The sequence below is a fragment of the Coregonus clupeaformis genome, chromosome 6 (genome assembly GCF_020615455.1).
Source record: "Coregonus clupeaformis isolate EN_2021a chromosome 6, ASM2061545v1, whole genome shotgun sequence".
Classification (NCBI taxonomy): Eukaryota; Metazoa; Chordata; class Actinopteri; order Salmoniformes; family Salmonidae; genus Coregonus; species Coregonus clupeaformis.
The window spans coordinates 12,323,798-12,344,910 of NC_059197.1; the positions used below are offsets into that span (position 1 = coordinate 12,323,798).

Consider the following 21,113-nt stretch of genomic DNA (forward strand, 5'->3'; position numbering starts at 1 on the left):
ATTCATTATATAAATATGCCCTTTTAATTTTGTCTGCTTGCCGTTCCAAATAAAATTGAATATTTTTTTCTCATATAATTTGAAAAACTGTTCGCTAGGCGTAGGCAAGACCATAAGCAAATAGGTAAACTGGGATAATACTAAAGAGTTAATCAGGGTGATTTTTCCACAAATTGACAGGTATTTACCTTTCCATGGTAGGAAGATCTTATCTATTTTAGCTAACTTTCTATAAAAAAATGTTGGAGTGAGATCATTTATTTCATTTGGGATATGTATTCCGAGTATATCCACATCACCATCAGACCATTTTATTGGTAAACTACGTGGTAATGTAACATTTTTATTTTTTAGTAATCCAATACGTAATATAGTACATTTGTCATAATTTGGTTGTAATCTAGAGAGGTTAGAAAATGTATCTAGATCCTCTATGAGGCTGTGGAGGGATTCAAGTTGTGGGAAAAAAAAGAAATGAATCATCAGTGTACAATGACACCTTTGTTTTTAAGCCCTGGATTTCTAATCTGTTGATATTATTGTTGGATCTGATTTTAATAGCTAACATCTCGATGGCAATAATAAATAGATATGCCGATAGTGGACAACCTTGTTTCATTCCTCTTGACAGTTTAAAACTTTCTGAGAAATAGCCATTATTTACTATTTTACACCTAGGGTTACTATACATGATTTTAACCTAATTTCTAAGAGATTGTCCAAAATTGAAATGCTCCAGGCATTTATATATAAACTCCAGTCGTACTTTATCAATTGCCTTTTCAAAGTCTGCTATGAATAGCAGGCCTGGTTTCCCAGATTTTTCATAGTGTTCTATTGTTTCCAGTACTTGCCTTATATTATCTCCAATGTATCGTCCATGTAAAAAACCTGTCTGATTAGAATGAATAATGTCCGACAATACCCTTTTAATTCTATGCGCTATACATTTTGCTAGGATTTTTGCATTACAACACTAAGTGTAAGGGGCCTCCAATTTTGTAAATGGACTGGATCTTTATATTTTCCACTTGTATCCTGTTTCAGTAATAATGAGATCAGACCTTCTTGAGTGTCAGATAATCTACCATTTACATAGGAGTGGTTAAAACATGCTAATAACAGTCCTCTGAGTACATCAAAAAAGGTTTGGTATACCTCAACTGGTATGCCATCCAACCCTGGAGTTTTCCCAGACTTAAAGTCTTTAATTGCATCCAGAAGTTCCTCCTCTGTAATTTCACCTTCACATTAGTCTTTCTGTATGGCTGTTAATTTTACATTATCAATAGAAAAAAATCTCTACAATTAGCTTCAGTTAGAGGAGATCGAGGCGACTGAAACGAAAACATATGCTTAAAGTACTTTGTTTCCTCCTTCAAAATATAATTTGGTGAATCATGGGTGACTCCGTCATTTGTAACCAGTTTCAATAAATTATTTTCGATAGTATTTCTATGTTGAAGATTAAAAAGAATTTGGTGCATTTTTCCCCATATTCCATCCAGTTTGCTTTATTTTTATAATATATTACACTTGATCTTTCTTGAATAAGTTTCTCCATTTCTTTTTGTTTTTATTTATTCTGAGCCTCTATGTTAGTTTTTATTGCTGTCTATCTGTTCTGTTAGACTTTCTATTTCCTTTGTTAGTATAAACTCTTTTGACCTAAATTGCTTTTGTTTTCGAGATGAGTACTGAATTGCATGGCCTCTAAAGGCACATTTAAAGGTGTCCCATACAATAAGGGGATTTGCTCTGTCCTAGTTAAAAACAAGTTATCATCCAATAGGCTTTGATAAAATTTCCAATATCCTCGCCCACGTGGAAATTCAGTAAGAGTAATGTATATGCCAATTATATGATGGTCCGACCGCATTCTGTCCCCTATCAACACTTTTTATACTTTTGGTGCCAACAAGAATGACATAAGAAAGAAGTCAAGACGACTAGTTTGATTGAGTCTCCGCCATGTATATCTCACTAGATCAGGATATTTAAGCCTCCATATATCTACTAGTTCTAATGTATCCATGACATTCACGATTTCCTTAAGAGCATGAGGGTGATTGTTTGTAGTGTGATTTCCTTTACGGTCCATTGAGCTATTTAAAACGGTATTATATTCTCCCACCATAATAATAGAGTCTTGAATTGCTTGCAAGGTCGATAATGTATTAAATATATTTTCTAAGAAGTGTGGATCATCATTATTTGGTCCATAAAGGTTAATGAGCCATATTTGTTTATTGGCCAATAACATATTTAAAATAATCCATCTACCTTGCGTATCTCTTTGGACAATTTGCACATTCGGATCGAAATTACTGTTAATTAATATCATCACCCCTTTTGAGTTTCTTAGCCCATGGGAGAAGTATATTTCGCCCCCCCCATTCCTTTTTCCACGCAACTTCATCTCCTTCTACTGTTGTTACAACAAGTCTTCTACTGTTGTGGGCCTCTGTAGTTGTCCGGTGACTTGTCATGTAGTCCTGAACAGAACTACAGAATGGATTTTCCTTCCACTCGTTCTGGAAGATTGGTTCTGTGAAGATAGACTAGCCAGCCGTGTCCATGGTTCCCCAGTGGGGTGATGACAGTAGCTTAGTAGGATGGTTTGAAAAGAGTAGTACAATGGTCCCACTTAAATTCACTTTTCCAGATATTGTACTTAGGACAGCTAATCAGCCGTACCAGTGATTGTCTGAGAGGGGAGTTTCCTTCTCCACCTCGTGTTGTTATTCAGAGTTCAAACAACTTCACACATGCAGCTGCAGCCTGGCGATGTTCTGGTCTCATATGTTCCAACCATTTTTAACTTGTAGCGGCTGCTTCATGTCTTTCTGGTCTAAAGGTTCATTTCTCTACTAAGCCTTTATGCACTCTGGTCGAAAAAGGGACGATTCCGTCACGCTGACACGCTCTCTGACCTCACTCAAGTGGGGGCGGTGACTACTCACTTGTACAAAGTTAGAGAAACAATTTCCTCTTATAGTTTCTAAGATCACATCCCTCTCTTAACAAAAACACTTTCATCATTGTTCATACTTCATACACAGCGTAGAGGATGGACACTTCACACAGTTGGTGTGTATACTTTTACTTTTCAAGTCACAGTATTTCCTTTAGAACATTTTTAATGACATCACAAAATAACCCATATTACATTATTATTCTTTAGATCGCCTCTGAACATTCCCCACGTTCTACGTTAGAAATATTGTTGCAGTATTCGCTTTAGAACGTGTTAAGAGTTTCGGCGGGAAAAGTCTGTAAACAAAGACATTCCTTTCGTTAATACTGGAGGGGGAGAGAGAGACTCCTTCTCCTTATATTTACGACAGGCCGTGAGGTGTCAAAACCCCACAGTCCCCCCCCCCCCTCTGCGGGTGGGAGGAGATCTGGAGTAAGCTCTCCCTGCAAACCTGATCTGCCCATTTGGATCCTCCCAGGACAGTCATGACAATGCCCACAGCAGGCCTGGAGGTGAGAGGCTGCACCACATGTTGGAGCTCACTGAGCGCAGGCAGAAGGGTGAAGTTGGCCCTAGTCACTGATCAGAGGTCAGAGGTCAGAATAGAGCAGTGGGGACCAGGCCAATAGCAGAGCTGGGAGGAAAGGCAGACAAACAATGAGCTGACCCTGTGTAGTGGAACACTTTTATCAGCTCATTGGATCAGTGTGTACTGTACTGTAGGAGATTAGAAAATGTCAAATCCATGCTGTCATTTGCACATTTGTAGCCTGTGGTGTTTTCAGAGGCTGACTCTGTCCATGTATTGCTGAAGTTAGACATTACCGCCCCCTAGTGGGTGTTGGTACCAGTACACTGTGTTTATCTACAACGATATCTCATCCTCTCCCTGTCTCTCCGCAGCCTACCTGAAGAGGCGCCACAGCTCGCTGAGTGACGGCCATTCTGTGGACGGTGGCCTGGCAGGGCCGGACTTCCTCCAGAGCTCCAGCCCCCAGCACCAGCGGCCTCCTCAGCAGTACCAGAAGAAAGTCCGGGTGGTCCTGGGTCCCGAGGAGAAGGAGGCTCTGAAGAGTGCTTACCAGGAGAAGCCCTACCCGTCCCCCAAAACCATTGAGGAGCTGGCCTCCCAGCTCAACCTCAAGACCAGCACCGTCATCAACTGGTTCCACAACTACAGGTCAGTTTACTGCACTGCAAAGTATGACAGCAACCCGTTAGAGATGGCCGACGTCAACCTTTGTTCTACCGGGATTATCTGCCCATCAAATATGGTGATGTACGGTGCTATTTTCCTTACTGTTGTAGAAGGTCTATAAATACAAAATTTGCCAACACAGCAGTTGGGATATAGCGCAAAATCAACTGCGACTGGACGAAAGATAATGCTGTTAAAACAAGAGGCTAAGTGCAGGCAATGGCAAATCTGTTCTAGTAATCCTTTCTGGTGGTGGAGTAGGTGTGTGTGTGTGTGTGTGTGTGTGTGTGGGTGGGTGTGGTTGTGCTTGTGTCCGGGTGTGTGGGTGTGTGTGTTCTGTGTCCGTCTGTGGCCCCAACACATGATGTAGCAGTGACTGTCTGATGAGGAACGGGGCTGTCTTACCGTAGTGACATCATGGCCTGGAGAGACACAGTCTACCGTCTTCACCACTGGATAATAATAACGCTTTATTTGTGTCAGAAAATAATATATAAATAAATCATATTGTTTGTTCTGTCTCTCATAAAGCTGTGATTGATGAGAATATCCCAGGTTTAGGCTATAGACTGTCATTCTTGTAATTTTTGAAAGCCACAACAACTTTAGGACAACACCTACGTAGGCTTGAATTTTTGGGGAAATAAGCTACTGTTCATAACCTTAGCTTGTATTAAAGCTTTTATGATAGGCCAGTAGGAGAAATGAGGACATTTGGTTTTCAACCTCACATGGAGGGATTTTCCCGGCCCGCGTGGGATCATATCTTTCTTAATAAGCTGTAACTTGATTAAACTGGTCATTCGATGTTTCTATAGGCTATTGATATGGTTTGTTCTCTCTCTCGTTATTGGTCCCCTGGCTACCTTGCATTTTTATGCTATTACAATACCTTTGAGAAATGGAACACTGTTCCATTGAATGTTTGGTCAGGAGAAAGCCATGAATAAAACGATGAAACGTAGCCTTCAGCCGTATTCACAGCCTTTCCAATAGGGAGAAAAGGGAAGGTAGACTAGTTTTATTTTTTTTACCGTTGGACACAAGATAGTTAGGGAGTGTCCGTTTATAAAAAATAAAAAATAAAATAAATACAATTTACAGCTATAGTCTTAAGGACCCCATGCATCTGACAGAGAGAGAGAAAAAATATTTTATTTTATTTCTGGACATTTTGCGCTGCTTTGGTGGAACTCCCCGCTCTGTCTATCCTACATTCTTCTCTTGCGTTCTGTATATAACATATTGATTGAAATAGACTACAGCCAATAGGAATAGGCTAATTATTGCTGTGAGCTGCGTTTTGTACTGCTTTACTGCACGGCGCCAGTCAAGTTCAGCTAGGCTAAACCGTCGTCTGTCACAACCATCGTCTGTCACAACCATCGTCTGTCACATCACAATGTCTTCACCATCGTCGATGGCTGTCGTAATATCGCCCAACCTAGTCTTAACCCCCTGCTCTCCGTCCCTCCCCAGGTCTCGTATCCGCAGGGAGCTCTTCATAGAGGAGATTCAGGCTGCAGGGTCAGCGGCAGCAGCTAAAGCCGGGGAGGGGGACAGCTGTGACGGGACAGAGTCAGACGGCACGGTGGAGGGCCGCCACGGGGGGCACAGAGGAGCCTCTGAGGACCGGGACATGGAGGCCGGGGTTGAAGCCAGGCTGTCAGGTGGATCCCCTGCCCAGAGAAACTGCACTACCTCAGGCTCGGCCGGGCCGGGCTCCAGCAGCAGCAGCCTCTTCAGTCTCCCTGAGGCATGTCTCTGTCTCTCAGCCCCCTCCAGTCACACCTCAACCCCGGCTAAGAACCCCAGGGACAATACCCTGCGCAAGAAGAAAGCTGCCAACCTCAACAATATAATCCACAGACTGGAGAAGGCTGCTGGCAAGGAAGACCCCTCTGAGTGGGAGTTCTGAACCTCCCCCCACGCCCCTTCTCATGACCTCACAACCTCTGCCCTTTGACTGTCCCCCTGGTCTTCTCCTATTGGACAGAAGAGGGCACAGCCAAAGCCAAGCTCAATGGCCATTTTTATACCCAGTCTCTTTCCTGAGAGAAAGGAGAGAAGAAGAAGTGGTTGCCAAACCAAGATGGAGAAGAAGATATAATGAACTCTGAGAAGACAAAAAGGAGGGAATCTTAGGCTCTGAATACTGAGTTTAGTTTTGTTACTGAGAATCACTTAGTCGTCCTGCTGGCCACAGGTCCTACTGTACCCCCAAACACCACCAGTTACTGGCAGGTACCCCCAAACACCACCAGTTACTGGCAGGTACCCCCAAACACCACCAGTTACTGGCAGGTACCCCCAAACACCCCAGTTACTGGCAGGTACCCCCAAACACCACCAGTTACTGACAGGTACCCCCAAACACCACCAGTTACTAGCAGGTACCCCCAAACACCCCAGTTACTGGCAGGTACCCCCAAACACCCCAGTTACTGGCAGGTACCGCCAAACACCACCAGTTACTGACAGGTACCCCCAAACACCACCAGTTACTGACAGGTACCCCCAAACACCACCAGTTACTGACAGGTACCCCCAAACACCACCAGTTACTGGCAGGTATCCCCAAACACCACCAGTTACTGGCAGGTACCCCCAAACACCACCAGTTACTGACAGGTACCCCCAAACACCACCAGTTACTGTCAGGTACCCCCAAACACCACCAGTTACTGGCAGGTACCCCCAAACACCACCAGTTACTGGCAGGTACCCCCAAACACCACCAGTTACTGACAGGTACCCCCAAACACCCCCAGTTACTGGCAGGTACCCCCAAACACCACCAGTTACTGACAGGTACACCCAAACACCACCAGTTACTGGCAGGTACCCCCAAACACCACCAGTTACTGACAGGTACCCCCAAACACCACCAGTTACTGGCAGGTACCCCCAAACACCACCAGTTACTGGCAGGTACCCCAAACACCACCAGTTACTGACAGGTACCCCCAAACACCACCAGTTACTGGCAGGTACCCCCAAACACCACCAGTTACTGGCAGGTACCCCCAAACACCCCAGTTACTGGCAGGTACCCCCAAACACCACCAGTTACTGGCAGGTACCCCCAAACACCCCAGTTACTGGCAGGTACCCCCCAAACACCACCAGTTACTGGCAGGTACCCCCAAACACCACCAGTTACTGGCAGGTACCCCCAAACACCACCAGTTACTGGCAGGTACCCCCAAACACCACCAGTTACTGGCAGGTACCCCCAAACACCACCAGTTACTGGCAGGTACCCCCAAACACCACCAGTTACTGGCAGGTACCCCCAAACACCACCAGTTACTGGCAGGTACCCCCAAACACCCCCAGTTACTGGCAGGTACCCCCCAAACACCACCAGTTACTGGCAGGTACCCCCAAACACCACCAGTTACTGGCAGGTACCCCCAAACACCCCAGTTACTGGCAGGTACCCCCAAACACCACCAGTTACTGGCAGGTACCCCCAAACACCACCAGTTACTGGCAGGTACCCCCAAACACCACCAGTTACTGGCAGGTACCCCCAAACACCACCAGTTACTGGCAGGTACCCCCAAACACCACCAGTTACTGTCAGAATGCACCACAGACAGACAGACAGAGCTGGACCAGGGGCTGTTAGTTTAGAAGAGAAACCTCAGTGTCCTGTCCACAGATCTCCCCTCACGTAGTGACCTCACGTAGTATGCCCAGCCACCTCTTTTCCGACACTTTCCAGCGACTGTTACAAACCTTTTGCCTTTCTCACTCCGCACAGGGCAGGCTGACTTTTTAACCTTGTTACTCCATTTTGTGTGTGTGTCTATGGCTGAGGAGCAAGATGATTCAGCTGAAGAGAAGAATCAAACCTAAAAAGGCCAAGTTTCCATAGTTTCTGAGGGAAGAATGACCTTTGACCCCTGTGTGGTCCTGCTGACAGCCATGTGATGGTGCTGAGGGGCGGGATCTCTGGTGCACCACTCATCTGAGGAACCACCTTTTTCCCCTAGTGTGCTCCAAGGATGAGTTTTATATAGCAATTTGTTTGCCACTAAGAGATTGCACAGTCTATTGACTCTAAAGAGTACAAATTAGGGAATTGTTTTTACAAAAGCTAAAAATAGAAGAGTTACTGTTTTTACTTAAAAATGAAACATGGTTAACTCACAGTTGAAACATGATATATGATGAAACTACATAGTAGCTAACATAGTGATATGGTGTCATTGTCTGGGTTAGTAAGGGCACACATCACAGTTTAACCTGTTTAACCTAGTGGGTCTCTGACAATGTTTTCCTCACAAATCATATTTTCAGGCCAAATCAGGAAAACTGGACAAAACAACACAGAGATGTCAATATCATCTGTACTGGAAGTCCCAGGTTTGGTCCATAACACGGAGTGCTGTACCAGGCTACATACAGAGAGGCAGGGGAACCGTTTGGGACTTCTCTATGGTGGCTTATACTAAAGCCCTACAACAGACCCTTCTCCATACCCTACTCCATACCCTGCTCCAAACCCTACACCAGACCCTACTCCATACCCTACTCCATACCCTACACCAGACCCTGCTCCATACCCTACACCAGACCCATCTCCATACCCTGCTCCATACCCTACACCAGACCCTGCTCCATACCCTACACCAGACCCATCTCCAGACCCTGCTCCATACCCTACACCAGACCCTACTCCATACCCTACTCCATACCCTACACCAGACCCTGCTCCATACCCTACACCAGACCCATCTCCATACCCTGCTCCATACCCTACACCAGACCCTGCTCCATACCCTACACCAGACCCATCTCCAGACCCTGCTCCATACCCTTCTCCATACCCTGCTCCATACCCTACACCAGACCCTGCTCCATACCCTACTCCATACCCTGCTCCAAACCCTACACCAGACCCTTCTCCATACCCTGCTCCATACCCTACACCAGACTCTGCTCCATACCCTTCTCCATACACTACACCAGACCCTTCTCCATACCCTTCTCCATACCCTACACCAGACCCTTCTCCATACCCTACACCAGACCCTTCTCCATACCCTACACCAGACCCTGCTCCATACCCTACTCCAGACCCTGCTCCATACCCTACACCAGACCCTACTCCATACCCTACACCAGACCCTGCTCCATACCCTACACCAGACCCTACTCCATACCCTACACCAGACCCTGCTCCATACCCTACTCCATAACCTACACCAGACCCTACTCCATACCCTACACCAGACCCTTCTCCATACCCTACACCAGACCCTGCTCCATACCCCACTCCATACCCTACACCAGACCCTTCTCCATACCCTACACCAGACCCTTCTCCATACCCTACACCAGACCCTACTCCATACCCTACACCAGACCCTACTCCATACCCTACACCAGACCCTACTCCATACCCTACACCAGACCCTGCTCCATACCCTACACCAGACCCTACTCCATACCCTACACCAGACCCTGCTCCATACCCTACACCAGACCCTACACCAGACCCTGCTCCATACCCTACTCCATAACCTACACCAGACCCTACTCCATACCCTACACCAGACCCTTCTCCATACCCTACACCAGACCCTGCTCCATACCCCACTCCATACCCTACACCAGACCCTTCTCCATACCCTACACCAGACCCTACTCCATACCCTACACCAGACCCTACTCCATACCCTACACCAGACCCTGCTCCATACCCTACACCAGACCCTACTCCATACCCTACACCAGACCCTGCTCCATACCCTACTCCATAACCTACACCAGACCCTACTCCATACCCTACACCAGACCCTTCTCCATACCCTACACCAGACCCTGCTCCATACCCTACACCAGACCCTTCTCCATACCCTACACCAGACCCTGCTCCATACCCCACTCCATACCCTACACCAGACCCTTCTCCATACCCTACACCAGACCCTTCTCCATACCCTACACCAGACCCTACTCCATACCCTACACCAGACCCTACTCCATACCCTACACCAGACCCTACTCCATACCCTACACCAGACCCTACTCCATACCCTACACCAGACCCTGCTCCATACCCTACACCAGACCCTGCTCCATAACCTACACCAGACCCTGCTCCATAACCTACACCAGACCCTGCTCCATACCCTACACCAGACCCTGCTCCATAACCTACACCAGACCCTGCTCCATACCCTACTCCATACCCTACACCAGACCCTACTCCATACCCTACACCAGACCCTACTCCATACCCTACACCAGACCCTGCTCCATAACCTACACCAGACCCTGCTCCATAACCTACACCAGACCCTGCTCCATACCCTACACCAGACCCTGCTCCATACCCTACTCCATACCCTACACCATACCCTACACCATACCCTACACCAGACCCTACTCCATACCCTACACCAGACCCTACTCCATACCCTACACCAGACCCTGCTCCATACCCTACACCAGACCCTACTCCATACCCTACACCAGACCCTACTCCATACCCTACACCAGACCCTACTCCATACCCTACACCAGACCCTGCTCCATAACCTACACCAGACCCTGCTCCATAACCTACACCAGACCCTGCTCCATACCCTACACCAGACCCTGCTCCATACCCTACTCCATACCCTACACCATACCCTACTCCATACCCTACACCAGACCCTACTCCATACCCTACACCAGACCCTACTCCATACCCTACACCAGACCCTGCTCCATACCCTACACCAGACCCTACTCCATACCCTACACCAGACCCTGCTCCATACCCTACACCAGACCCTACTCCATACCCTACACCAGACCCTACTCCATACCCTACACCAGACCCTGCTCCATAACCTACACCAGACCCTGCTCCATAACCTACACCAGACCCTGCTCCATACCCTACACCAGACCCTGCTCCATACCCTACTCCATACCCTACACCATACCCTACTCCATACCCTACACCATACCCTACTCCATACCCTACACCAGACCCTACTCCATACCCTACACCAGACCCTGCTCCATACCCTACACCAGACCCTGCTCCATACCCTACACCAGACCCTACTCCATACCCTACACCAGACCCTGCTCCATACCCTACACCAGACCCTACTCCATACCCTGCTCCAGACCCTACTCCAGACCCTACTCCAGACCCTACTCCATACCCTACACCAGACCCTGCTCCATACCATGCTCCATACCCTGCTCCATACCCTACTCCATACCCTTCTCTAGGGCTACAAGTCCTCCATTCCACACGTTGTCTCACTAGACTGTGGGTCACATGAAGGGTGCGGCAGCTGTGTGTGTGTATATACAGTAACTAGTATTGTACACTCCTATTGGTTTAGATCTTTATGAAAACTCTCTCCCTTTCTCCCTCCCTCCCTCACCCCTCCCTCTCTCCCCCCTCACCCCTCCCTCTCTCCGTCCCTCACCCCCCCTCACCCATCCTCTCTCTCCATCACCCCCTCCCTCCTCCTCCTCACCTCCTCCCTCCCTCACCCTCCTCCCTCCTCACCCCTCCTCTCCGTCCCTCACCCCTCCCTCTCTCCGTCCCTCACCCCTCCCTCTCTCCGTCCCTCACCCCTCCCTCACCCATCCCTACTCCCTCCTCACCCTCCCTCTCTCCGTCCCTCACCCTCCCTCTCTCCGTCCCTCACCCCTCCCTCTCTCCGTCCCTCACCCCTCCCTCACCCATCCCTACTCCCTCCTCACCCCTCCCTCAACCCTCCCTCACCCCCTCCCTCTCTCCCTCCCTCACCCCTCCCTCCCTCTTTCCATTACCCCTCCCTCTTTCCATTACCACTCCCTCTCTCCCTCCCTTACCACTCCCTCACCCCTCCCTCTCTACCTCCCTCAACCCTCCCTCTCTACCTCCCTCACCCCTCCCTCTCTACCTCCCTCACCATTCCCTCACCCCTCCCTCTCTCTCCCTTACCCCTCGCAAACGACCTCTCTCTCTGCCTGTCAGCCCACTGCCTCCCCATCGTGTGTATGTAAGTGTGTTTTTTATTGTTCTGAATGGGGTCTTTTCTCGTACGTACTTAAGCGTGCACAACTGCCATCCACCCTTTCTACTATAAGCTGTTGTTTTATGGGTTATCATCATTATTATTATTATTATTGTTATTATTAGGCTTATCATCATGAAGTAGTGTGATATTATTTACTGTAGACTCATTTTATGGTCATATCGTAGGTATAGTTTGGTTTTTATTCCGCTTATTTATAGGTGCTGTATTTTTCATTTGATGTCTTATTATTTGATTGATGTTTTTATTGCGTAAGGGATTACCCCAGGGCAAGTACTTTTTTTTTTTTACTGATAGACTGCCGGCAGTATTGGGTAATATTTACGAGATGTAGTTAGTTCTCATACGTTTGTATATTGATGAATTCTGAAGTTTTTTGGAAGCTTTTAAAAGAAATGTAAGCTACAGTACATACTCAGGCATTAACCGTATCCCTCACAACGCTCACGTTCTTTATTGTTGAATCAAATGATACATCTAGAAGACAAGATCAGAGTATCTCTTAGCACTATCTCCAAGATCACAGAATATCTACTAGCTCTATCTCCAAGATCACAGAATATCAACTAGCTCTATCTCCAAGATCACAGAATATCAATTAGCACTATCTCCAAGATCACAGAATATCAACAAGCACTATCTCCAAGATAACAGAATATCAACTAGCTCTATCTCCAAGATCACAGAATATCAACTAGCACTATCTCCAAGATCACAGAATATCAACTAGCACTATCTCCAAGATCACAGAATATCTACTAGCACTATCTCCAAGATCACAGAATATCTACTAGCACTATCTCCAAGATCACAGAATATCTATATCTTCCCATGTCTCCTCTCTGATGGTGTCTTGTTGGGGCAACAGCATGCTATCTCCAGGACATGCTTTACCCCTCACAGGCTTCACATATACTGGTGCTGTCTGAAGAACACTGTGCAATAAAGCCAGTGAAGTCATACAGGCAGCCTTGATGTACAGTAGGGGGCTTTTAGAGGAATCACAGTACCACGTTGCTGCTGTCTCCTTTTCCGGTTAGTAGGTATGTTTTGTCAAAATGGTGTCTGGTAATATGATATAAACTAATGAAAACGAGTCTTGACTGATCCCAGCCTAGGGGAATCATCTCTGCCAAATTGAGATTTAAAGAGTATATATTTAAGGAAATAAGGATGTATTCTTTTACAGAGTCGTATCCGTCGTGTCCCTTATGTTGTCTGCTCCATGCATTACAAGACCGTTCTCTATGGCCTCTCCAAGCTCCAAAGCATTATCCATCCATCATAACACTGTTATCGATTGATCAGTAATACTGCTGTTATGCATCGGTGGAAGCAGCCCGTATCCATAGCAGCCATAACAGATCCATCCATACATACACCAAGCACTTACTATGACTGGGGGCTGCTAAGCAAACCCCTCCTCTTGAGCTCAGCACTCCAAGGAACTCTGGGAAATGTATGCCTTTTACACGTGGTTCCAAACCAAGCACATGCGCTTTACTCCTGACCTGCAGCCCAGCACAACACTGCTTCTTTAAACTGTGTGTGACTGACAACACCTGGTGACAACACTTAGCCAGCAGCGCCCAGGGGACTCTGTTCTAAACCAAAACCCTTCAACATGCTGGGCTGCGTGGTCTCCTTAGCCAATCTCTTCACAGAATTTCAGGCCTTCTCTCTCCATTGGTTATAAACCAAAAGCATTACCAGAGTTATAAGTCCATCCGCCAATGAGAAATGTGATATATTTGTTGATTAATCAGGAATTCTGAAAACAATCTGTGATACTGTACTACGGTATTCCCTACATCTGCATGACTGCATCTTATTACAATGGCCTGTAGCTCTACTCCCCTGATTTACAATGGCCTGTAGCTCTACTCCCCTGATTTACAATGGCCTGTAGCTCTACTCCCCTGATTTACAATGACCTGTAGCTCTACTCCCCTGATTTACAATGGCCTGTAGCTCTACTCCCCTGATTTACAATGACCTGTAGCTCTACTCCCCTGATTTACAATGGCCTGTAGCTCTACTCCCCTGATTTACAATGACCTGTAGCTCTACTCCCCTGATTTACAATGGCCTGTAGCTCTACTCCCCTGATTTACAATGACCTGTAGCTCTACTCCCCTGATTTACAATGGCCTGTAGCTCTACTCCCCTGATTTACAATGACCTGTAGCTCTACTCCCCTGATTTACAATGGCCTGTAGCTCTACTCCCCTGATTTACAATGGCCTGTAGCTCTACTCCCCTGATTTACAATGGCCTGTAGCTCTACTCCCCTGATTTACAATGGCCTGTAGCCCTACTCCCCTGATTTACAATGGCCTGTAGCCCTACTCTCCTGATTTACAATGGCCTGTAGCCCTACTCCCCTGATTTACAATGGCCTGTAGCCCTACTCTCCTGATTTACAATGGCCTGTAGCCCTACTCCCCTGATTTACAATGGCCTGTAGCCCTACTCCCCTGATTTACAATGGCCTGTAGCCCTACTCTCCTGATATACAATGGCCTGTAGCCCTACTCCCCTGATTTACAATGGCCTGTAGCCCTACTCTCCTGATTTACAATGGCCTGTAGCCCTACTCCCCTGATTTACAATGGCCTGTAGCCCTACTCCCCTGATTTACAATGACCTGTAGCTCTACTCCCCTGATTTACAATGGCCTGTAGCCCTACTCCCCTGATTTACAATGGCCTGTAGCCCTACTCCCCTGATTTACAATGACCTGTAGCTCTACTCCCCTGATTTACAATGACCTGTAGCTCTACTCCCCTGATTTACAATGGCCTGTAGCCCTACTCCCCTGATTTACAATGGCCTGTAGCCCTACTCCCCTGATTTACAATGGCCTGTAGCCCTACTCCCCTGATTTACAATGGCCTGTAGCCCTACTCCCCTGATTTACAATGGCCTGTAGCCCTACTCTCCTGATTTACAATGGCCTGTAGCCCTACTCCCCTGATTTACAATGGCCTGTAGCCCTACTCTCCTGATTTACAATGGCCTGTAGCCCTACTCCCCTGATTTACAATGGCCTGTAGCCCTACTCCCCTGATTTACAATGGCCTGTAGCCCTACTCTCCTGATTTACAATTGCCAGTAGCCCTACTCCCCTGATTTACAATGGCCTGTAGCCCTACTCCCCTGATTTACAATGGCCTGTAGCCCTACTCCCCTGATTTACAATGGCCTGTAGCCCTACTCCCCTGATTTACAATGACCTGTAGCTCTACTCCCCTGATTTACAATGGCCTGTAGCCCTACTCCCCTGATTTACAATGGCCTGTAGCCCTACTCCCCTGATTTACAATGACCTATAGCTCTACTCCCCTGATTTACAATGACCTGTAGCTCTACTCCCCTGATTTACAATGGCCTGTAGCTCTACTCTCCTGATTTACAATGACCTGTAGCCCTACTCCCCTGATTTACAATGGCCTGTAGCTCTACTCCCCTGATTTACAATGGCCTGTAGCTCTACTCTCCTGATTTACAATGACCTGTAGCCCTACTCCCCTGATTTACAATGACCTGTAGCCCTACTCCCCTGATTTACAATGGCCTGTAGCTCTACTCCCCTGATTTACAATGGCCTGTAGCTCTACTCCCCTGATTTACAATGGCCTGTAGCTCTACTCTCCTGATTTACAATGGCCTGTAGCTCTACTCCCCTGATTTACAATGGCCTGTAGCTCTACTCCCCTGATTTACAATGACCTGTAGCCCTACTCCCCTGATTTACAATGGCCTGTAGCTCTACTCCCCTGATTTACAATGGCCTGTAGCTCTACTCCCCTGATTTACAATGGCCTGTAGCCCTACTCCCCTGATTTACAATGGCCTGTAGCCCTACTCCCCTGATTTACAATGGCCTGTAGCCCAACTCCCCTGATTTACAATGGCCTGTAGCTCTACTCCCCTGATTTACAATGGCCTGTAGCTCTACTCCCCTGATTTACAATGGCCTGTAGCACTACTCCCCTGATTTACAATGGCCTGTAGCTCTACTCCCCTGATTTACAATGGCCTGTAGCTCTACTCCCCTGATTTACAATGGCCTGTAGCTCTACTCCCCTGATTTACAATGGCCTGTAGCTCTACTCCCCTGATTTACAATGGCCTGTAGCCCTACTCCCCTGATTTACAATGGCCTGTAGCCCTACTCCCCTGATTTACAATGGCCTGTAGCCCAACTCCCCTGATTTACAATGGCCTGTAGCTCTACTCCCCTGATTTACAATGGCCTGTAGCTCTACTCCCCTGATTTACAATGGCCTGTAGCCCTACTCCCCTGATTTACAATGACCTGTAGCCCTACTCCCCTGATTTACAATGACCTGTAGCCCTACTCCCCTGATTTACAATGGCCTGTAGCTCTACTCCCCTGATTTACAATGGCCTGTAGCTCTACTCCCCTGATTTACAATGGCCTGTAGCTCTACTCCCCTGATTTACAATGGCCTGTAGCCCTACTCCCCTGATTTACAATGGCCTGTAGCTCTACTCCCCTGATTTACAATGACCTGTAGCCCTACTCCCCTGATTTACAATGACCTGTAGCTCTACTCCCCTGATTTACAATGGCCTGTAGCTCTACTCCCCTGATTTACAATGACCTGTAGGCCTACTCCCCTGATTTACAATGACCTGTAGCTCTACTCCCCTGATTTACAATGGCCTGTAGCTCTACTCCCCTGATTTACAATGGCCTGTAGCTCTACTCCCCTGATTTACAATGGCCTGTAGCCCTACTCCCCTGATTTACAATGACCTGTAGCTCTACTCCCCTGATTTACAATGGCCTGTAGCCCTACTCCCCTGATTTACAATGGCCTGTAGCTCTACTCCCCTGATTTACAATGACCTGTAGCGCTACTCCCCTGATTTACAATGACCTGTAGCCCTACTCCCCTGATTTACAATGGCCTGTAGCCCTACTCCCCTGATTTACAATGGCCTGTAGCCCTACTCCCCTGATTTACAATGGCCTGTAGCTCTACTCCCCTGATTTACAATGACCTGTAGCTCTACTCCCCTGATTTACAATGACCTGTAGCTCTACTCTCCTGATTTACAATGGCCTGTAGCTCTACTCCCCTGATTTACAATGGCCTGTAGCTCTACTCCCCTGATTTACAATGACCTGTAGCTCTACTCTCCTGATTTACAATGGCCTGTAGCTCTACTCCCCTGATTTACAATGACCTGTAGCCCTACTCCCCTGATTTACAATGGCCTGTAGCCCTACTCCCCTGATTTACAATGGCCTGTAGCTCTACTCCCCTGATTTACAATGACCTGTAGCTCTACTCTCCTGATTTACAATGGCCTGTAGCCCTACTCCCCTGATTTACAATGGCCTGTAGCCCTACTCCCCTGATTTACAATGGCCTGTAGCTCTACTCCCCTGATTTACAATGACCTGTAGCCCTACTCTCCTGATTTACAATGGCCTGTAGCTCTACTCCCCTGATTTACAATGGCCTGTAGCTCTACTCCCCTGATTTACAATGGCCTGTAGCCCTACTCCCCTGATTTACAATGACCTGTAGCCCTACTCTCCTGATTTACAATGGCCTGTAGCCCTACTCCCCTGATTTACAATGGCCTGTAGCCCTACTCCCCTGATTTACAATGGCATGCTTATCACCTCCCTGCCCATCTCACATCAACTGAAGAACAATAGGAATTGTTAGCTCATCTTCAGCTGCTCTCTTGAGAATCCACACAGTCACATTTACTTCTCTCTCTCGCTCTCCCTCCCCTCTCTCTCTTTCTCTCTCCCCCTTTCTCTCTCTCTCCCCCTCTCTCTCTCTCTCCCTCCCCTCTCTCTCTTTCTCCCTCCCCTCTCTCTCTTTATCTCTCCCCCCTCTCTCTCTCCCCCTCTCTCTCTCTTTCTCTCTCTCCCTCCCCTCTCTCTCTTTCTCTCTCCCCCCACTCTCTCTCTCTCTCCCCCTCTCCCTCTCTCTCTGCCTCTCTCCCTCCCTCTCTCTCCCTCTTTCTCTCTCTCTCCCTCCCTCCCCTCCTCTCTTGCCCTCTCTCTGCCCCCCCCTCGCTCTCTCTCTTACATGCACTGTGCTAGTTATGAACTGTAGACCCAGAAATTGTATATTATAGTATAATAGTTGCTTTATAACAGATGTTCATACTGTCTGTAATGTATAGGCATAGTTTACCATAGTCTGATTCTATCACCTGGTGACAACACTTAGCCAGCAGCACTGGGTGGTCTCCTCTGATCTGAAATAATCATATTCAATAATATTTTCTATCGTCACGGAAACCAAATGGGTGCTGAAACGGGTAGTGATGTGGGACTACTGTAGGTGCTGTCTGTGTCAGGTCAGAGGTCAGGTCAGAATGATGTAGTCGGGGTTGACCGCCACTCTCCGTTTGACTGGCCACACTTCCCAGTGCCAGACTGCCATTACAAACACTACACAGCTGCACAGTATTCCCTGTATAGGACACTCATGTTGACCTCTCCTCAACCCCTTCCACTGGACTGGTCTCTCTAATCATTTTTCATAAAGACAATAGAACAGGTAGAGGACCAAATTGAATCGTCATATTCTGGTGCCTTAGCGTATCTGTGTTCTCGTCACCTTTTGCTGTCAACATTAAAGAGTGAAGTTTGGTGGAATTACAGGGATTCTGTGGAGGAGGTGTGGTCTGCTGAGGAGGAGGTGTGGTCTGCTGTGTGTTCAGCAGTAGGTATCTTTCCGGTTGGTTATTTACACAGTCAGTTTCGTCTAGGAGAGGGGTGTCAAACTCATTCCACGGAGGGCCGAGTGTCTGCGGGTTTTTCGTTTTTCGTTTCAATTAAGACCTGGACAACCAGGTGAGGGGAGTTCTTAACTAATTAGTGACCTTAATTCATCAATCAAGTACAAGGGAGGAGTGAAACCCCCCAGACACTCGGCCCTCCGTGGAATGAGTTTGACACGTGCTGTAGGAGAGAGTCACTTCTGGAAGCCAAAGTCAAGTTTTCAGATATACAGTAAGAGGTTCCGCCTGCAGATTGTTGGAAGTAAAGACTGAAACAAACAATATCCTGCTCTAGTCTGATGGATAGGTGGAGAAGGTTGTCAGTTGTCTTGTCTGTAAATATTAAATGTTCTCATCTGGTTTTACAACCAAACAGTTTCATGTTTTTGCTTGATTTGATTGGGGGGCTGGGGGGGTATTCAGGAACTTTCCATACAGATATTTTTCTGTAAAGCTAAATCGGATGATTTTGTACAGATGCTGTATATCATGTCAAGCGTTATTATTGTTCGTTCTATTGAAGTGGTGGTTGTACTGGAGGTCTGGACCGCAACACTGGGCCAAAAACAAAACATGTTTTCTAATAGTTTTTTAAAGAGATCTTATTGAAGTGGCTTTTTGTAAGAAAAAATACTTTCAGAATCACTGGTATGCACAGCACACACACTCCTCTTTCTCACACAGCACAGGACACGTTACCGCGGCACAGGACACGTTACCGCGGCACAGGACACGTTACCGCGGCACAGGACACGTTACCGCGGCACAGGACACGTTACCGCGGCACAGGACACGTTACCACGGCACAGGACACGTTACCACGGCACAGGACACGTTACAGCGGAGAGTTTATGTGCTGTTGTGTTTATCGGGGCCCTGTCTGTGTCCCTCATGGAACTCTCCTATTGCAGGCTGTTAGTTGATGCTCACACCCCTCGTATATACAGTGGGGAGGACAAGTATTTGATACACTGCCGATTTTGCAGGTTTTCCTACTTACAAAGCATGTAGAGGTCTGTAATTTTTTATCATAGGTACACTTCAACTGTGAGAGACGGAATCTAAAACAAATATCCAGAAAATCACATTGTATGATTTTTAAGTAATTAATTTGCATTTTATTGCATGACATAAGTATATGATACATCAGAAAAGCAGAACTTAATATTTTGTACAGAATCCTTTGTTTGCAATTACAGAGATCATACGTTTCCTGTAGATCTTGACCAGGTTTGCACACACTGCAGCAGGGATTTTGGCCCACTCCTCCATACCTTCTCCAGATCCTTCAGGTTTCAGGGCTGTCGCTGGGCAATACGGACTTTCAGCTCCCTCCAAAGATTTTCTATTGGGTTCAGGTCTGGAGACTGGCTAGGCCACTCCAGGACCTTGAGATGCTACTTACGGAGCCACTCCTTAGTTGCCCTGGCTGTGTGTTTCGGGTCGTGGTCATGCTGGAAGATCCAGCCACGACCCATCTTCAATGCTCTTACTGAGGGAAGGAGGTTGTTGGCCAAGATCTCGCGATACATGGCCCCATCCATCCTCCCCTCAATACGGTGCAGTCGTCCTGTCCCCTTTTCAGAAAAGCATCCCCAAAGAATGATGTTTCCACCTCCATGCTTCATGGTTGGGATGGTGTTCTTGGGGTTGTACTCATCCTTCTTCTTCCTCCAAAAAACGGCGATTGGAGTTTAGACCAAAAAGCTCTATTTTTGTCTCATCAGACCACATGACCTTCTCCCATTCCTCCTCTGGATCATCCAGATGGTCATTGGCAAACTTCAGACGGGCCTGGACATGCGCTGGCTTGAGCAGGGGGACCTTGCGTGCGCTGCAGGATTTTAATCCATGACGGCGTAGTGTTTTACTAATGGTTTTCTTTGAGACTGTGGACCCAGCTCTCTTCAGGTCATTGACCAGGTCCTGCCGTGTAGTTCTGGACTGATCCCTCACCTTCCTCATGATCATTGATGCCCCACGAGGTGAGATCTTGCATGGAGCCCCAGACCGAGGGTGATTGACCGTCATCTTGAACTTCTTCCATTTTCTAATAATTGCGCCAACAGTTGTTGCCTTCTCACCAAGCTGCTTGCCTATTGTCCTG

At 47.3% G+C, this 21,113-nt stretch overlaps 1 protein-coding gene across 5 annotated transcripts in view; it reads left to right on the forward strand.

Moving 5' to 3' along the window:
• The window catches only part of LOC121567671 (protein CASP), a 159,557-nt gene that overhangs the window by 129,468 nt on the left and 8,976 nt on the right, over window positions 1-21,113 (forward strand). For 3 of the 5 annotated variants that reach the window (XM_041877873.2, XM_041877874.2, XM_041877875.2), the window contains exons 22-23: window positions 3,881-4,157; window positions 5,655-7,280. The exons of 1 other annotated variant lie outside the window; for it this stretch is intronic. In XM_041877873.2, the coding sequence (XP_041733807.2) occupies window positions 3,881-4,157; window positions 5,655-6,093 (716 nt within the window). In that variant the 3' untranslated portion in view covers window positions 6,094-7,280. Of the gene's footprint in view, window positions 1-3,880; window positions 4,158-5,654; window positions 7,281-21,113 lie in introns of those variants that run through there. One more of the 5 variants, XR_006001147.2, reaches the window with a different exon arrangement.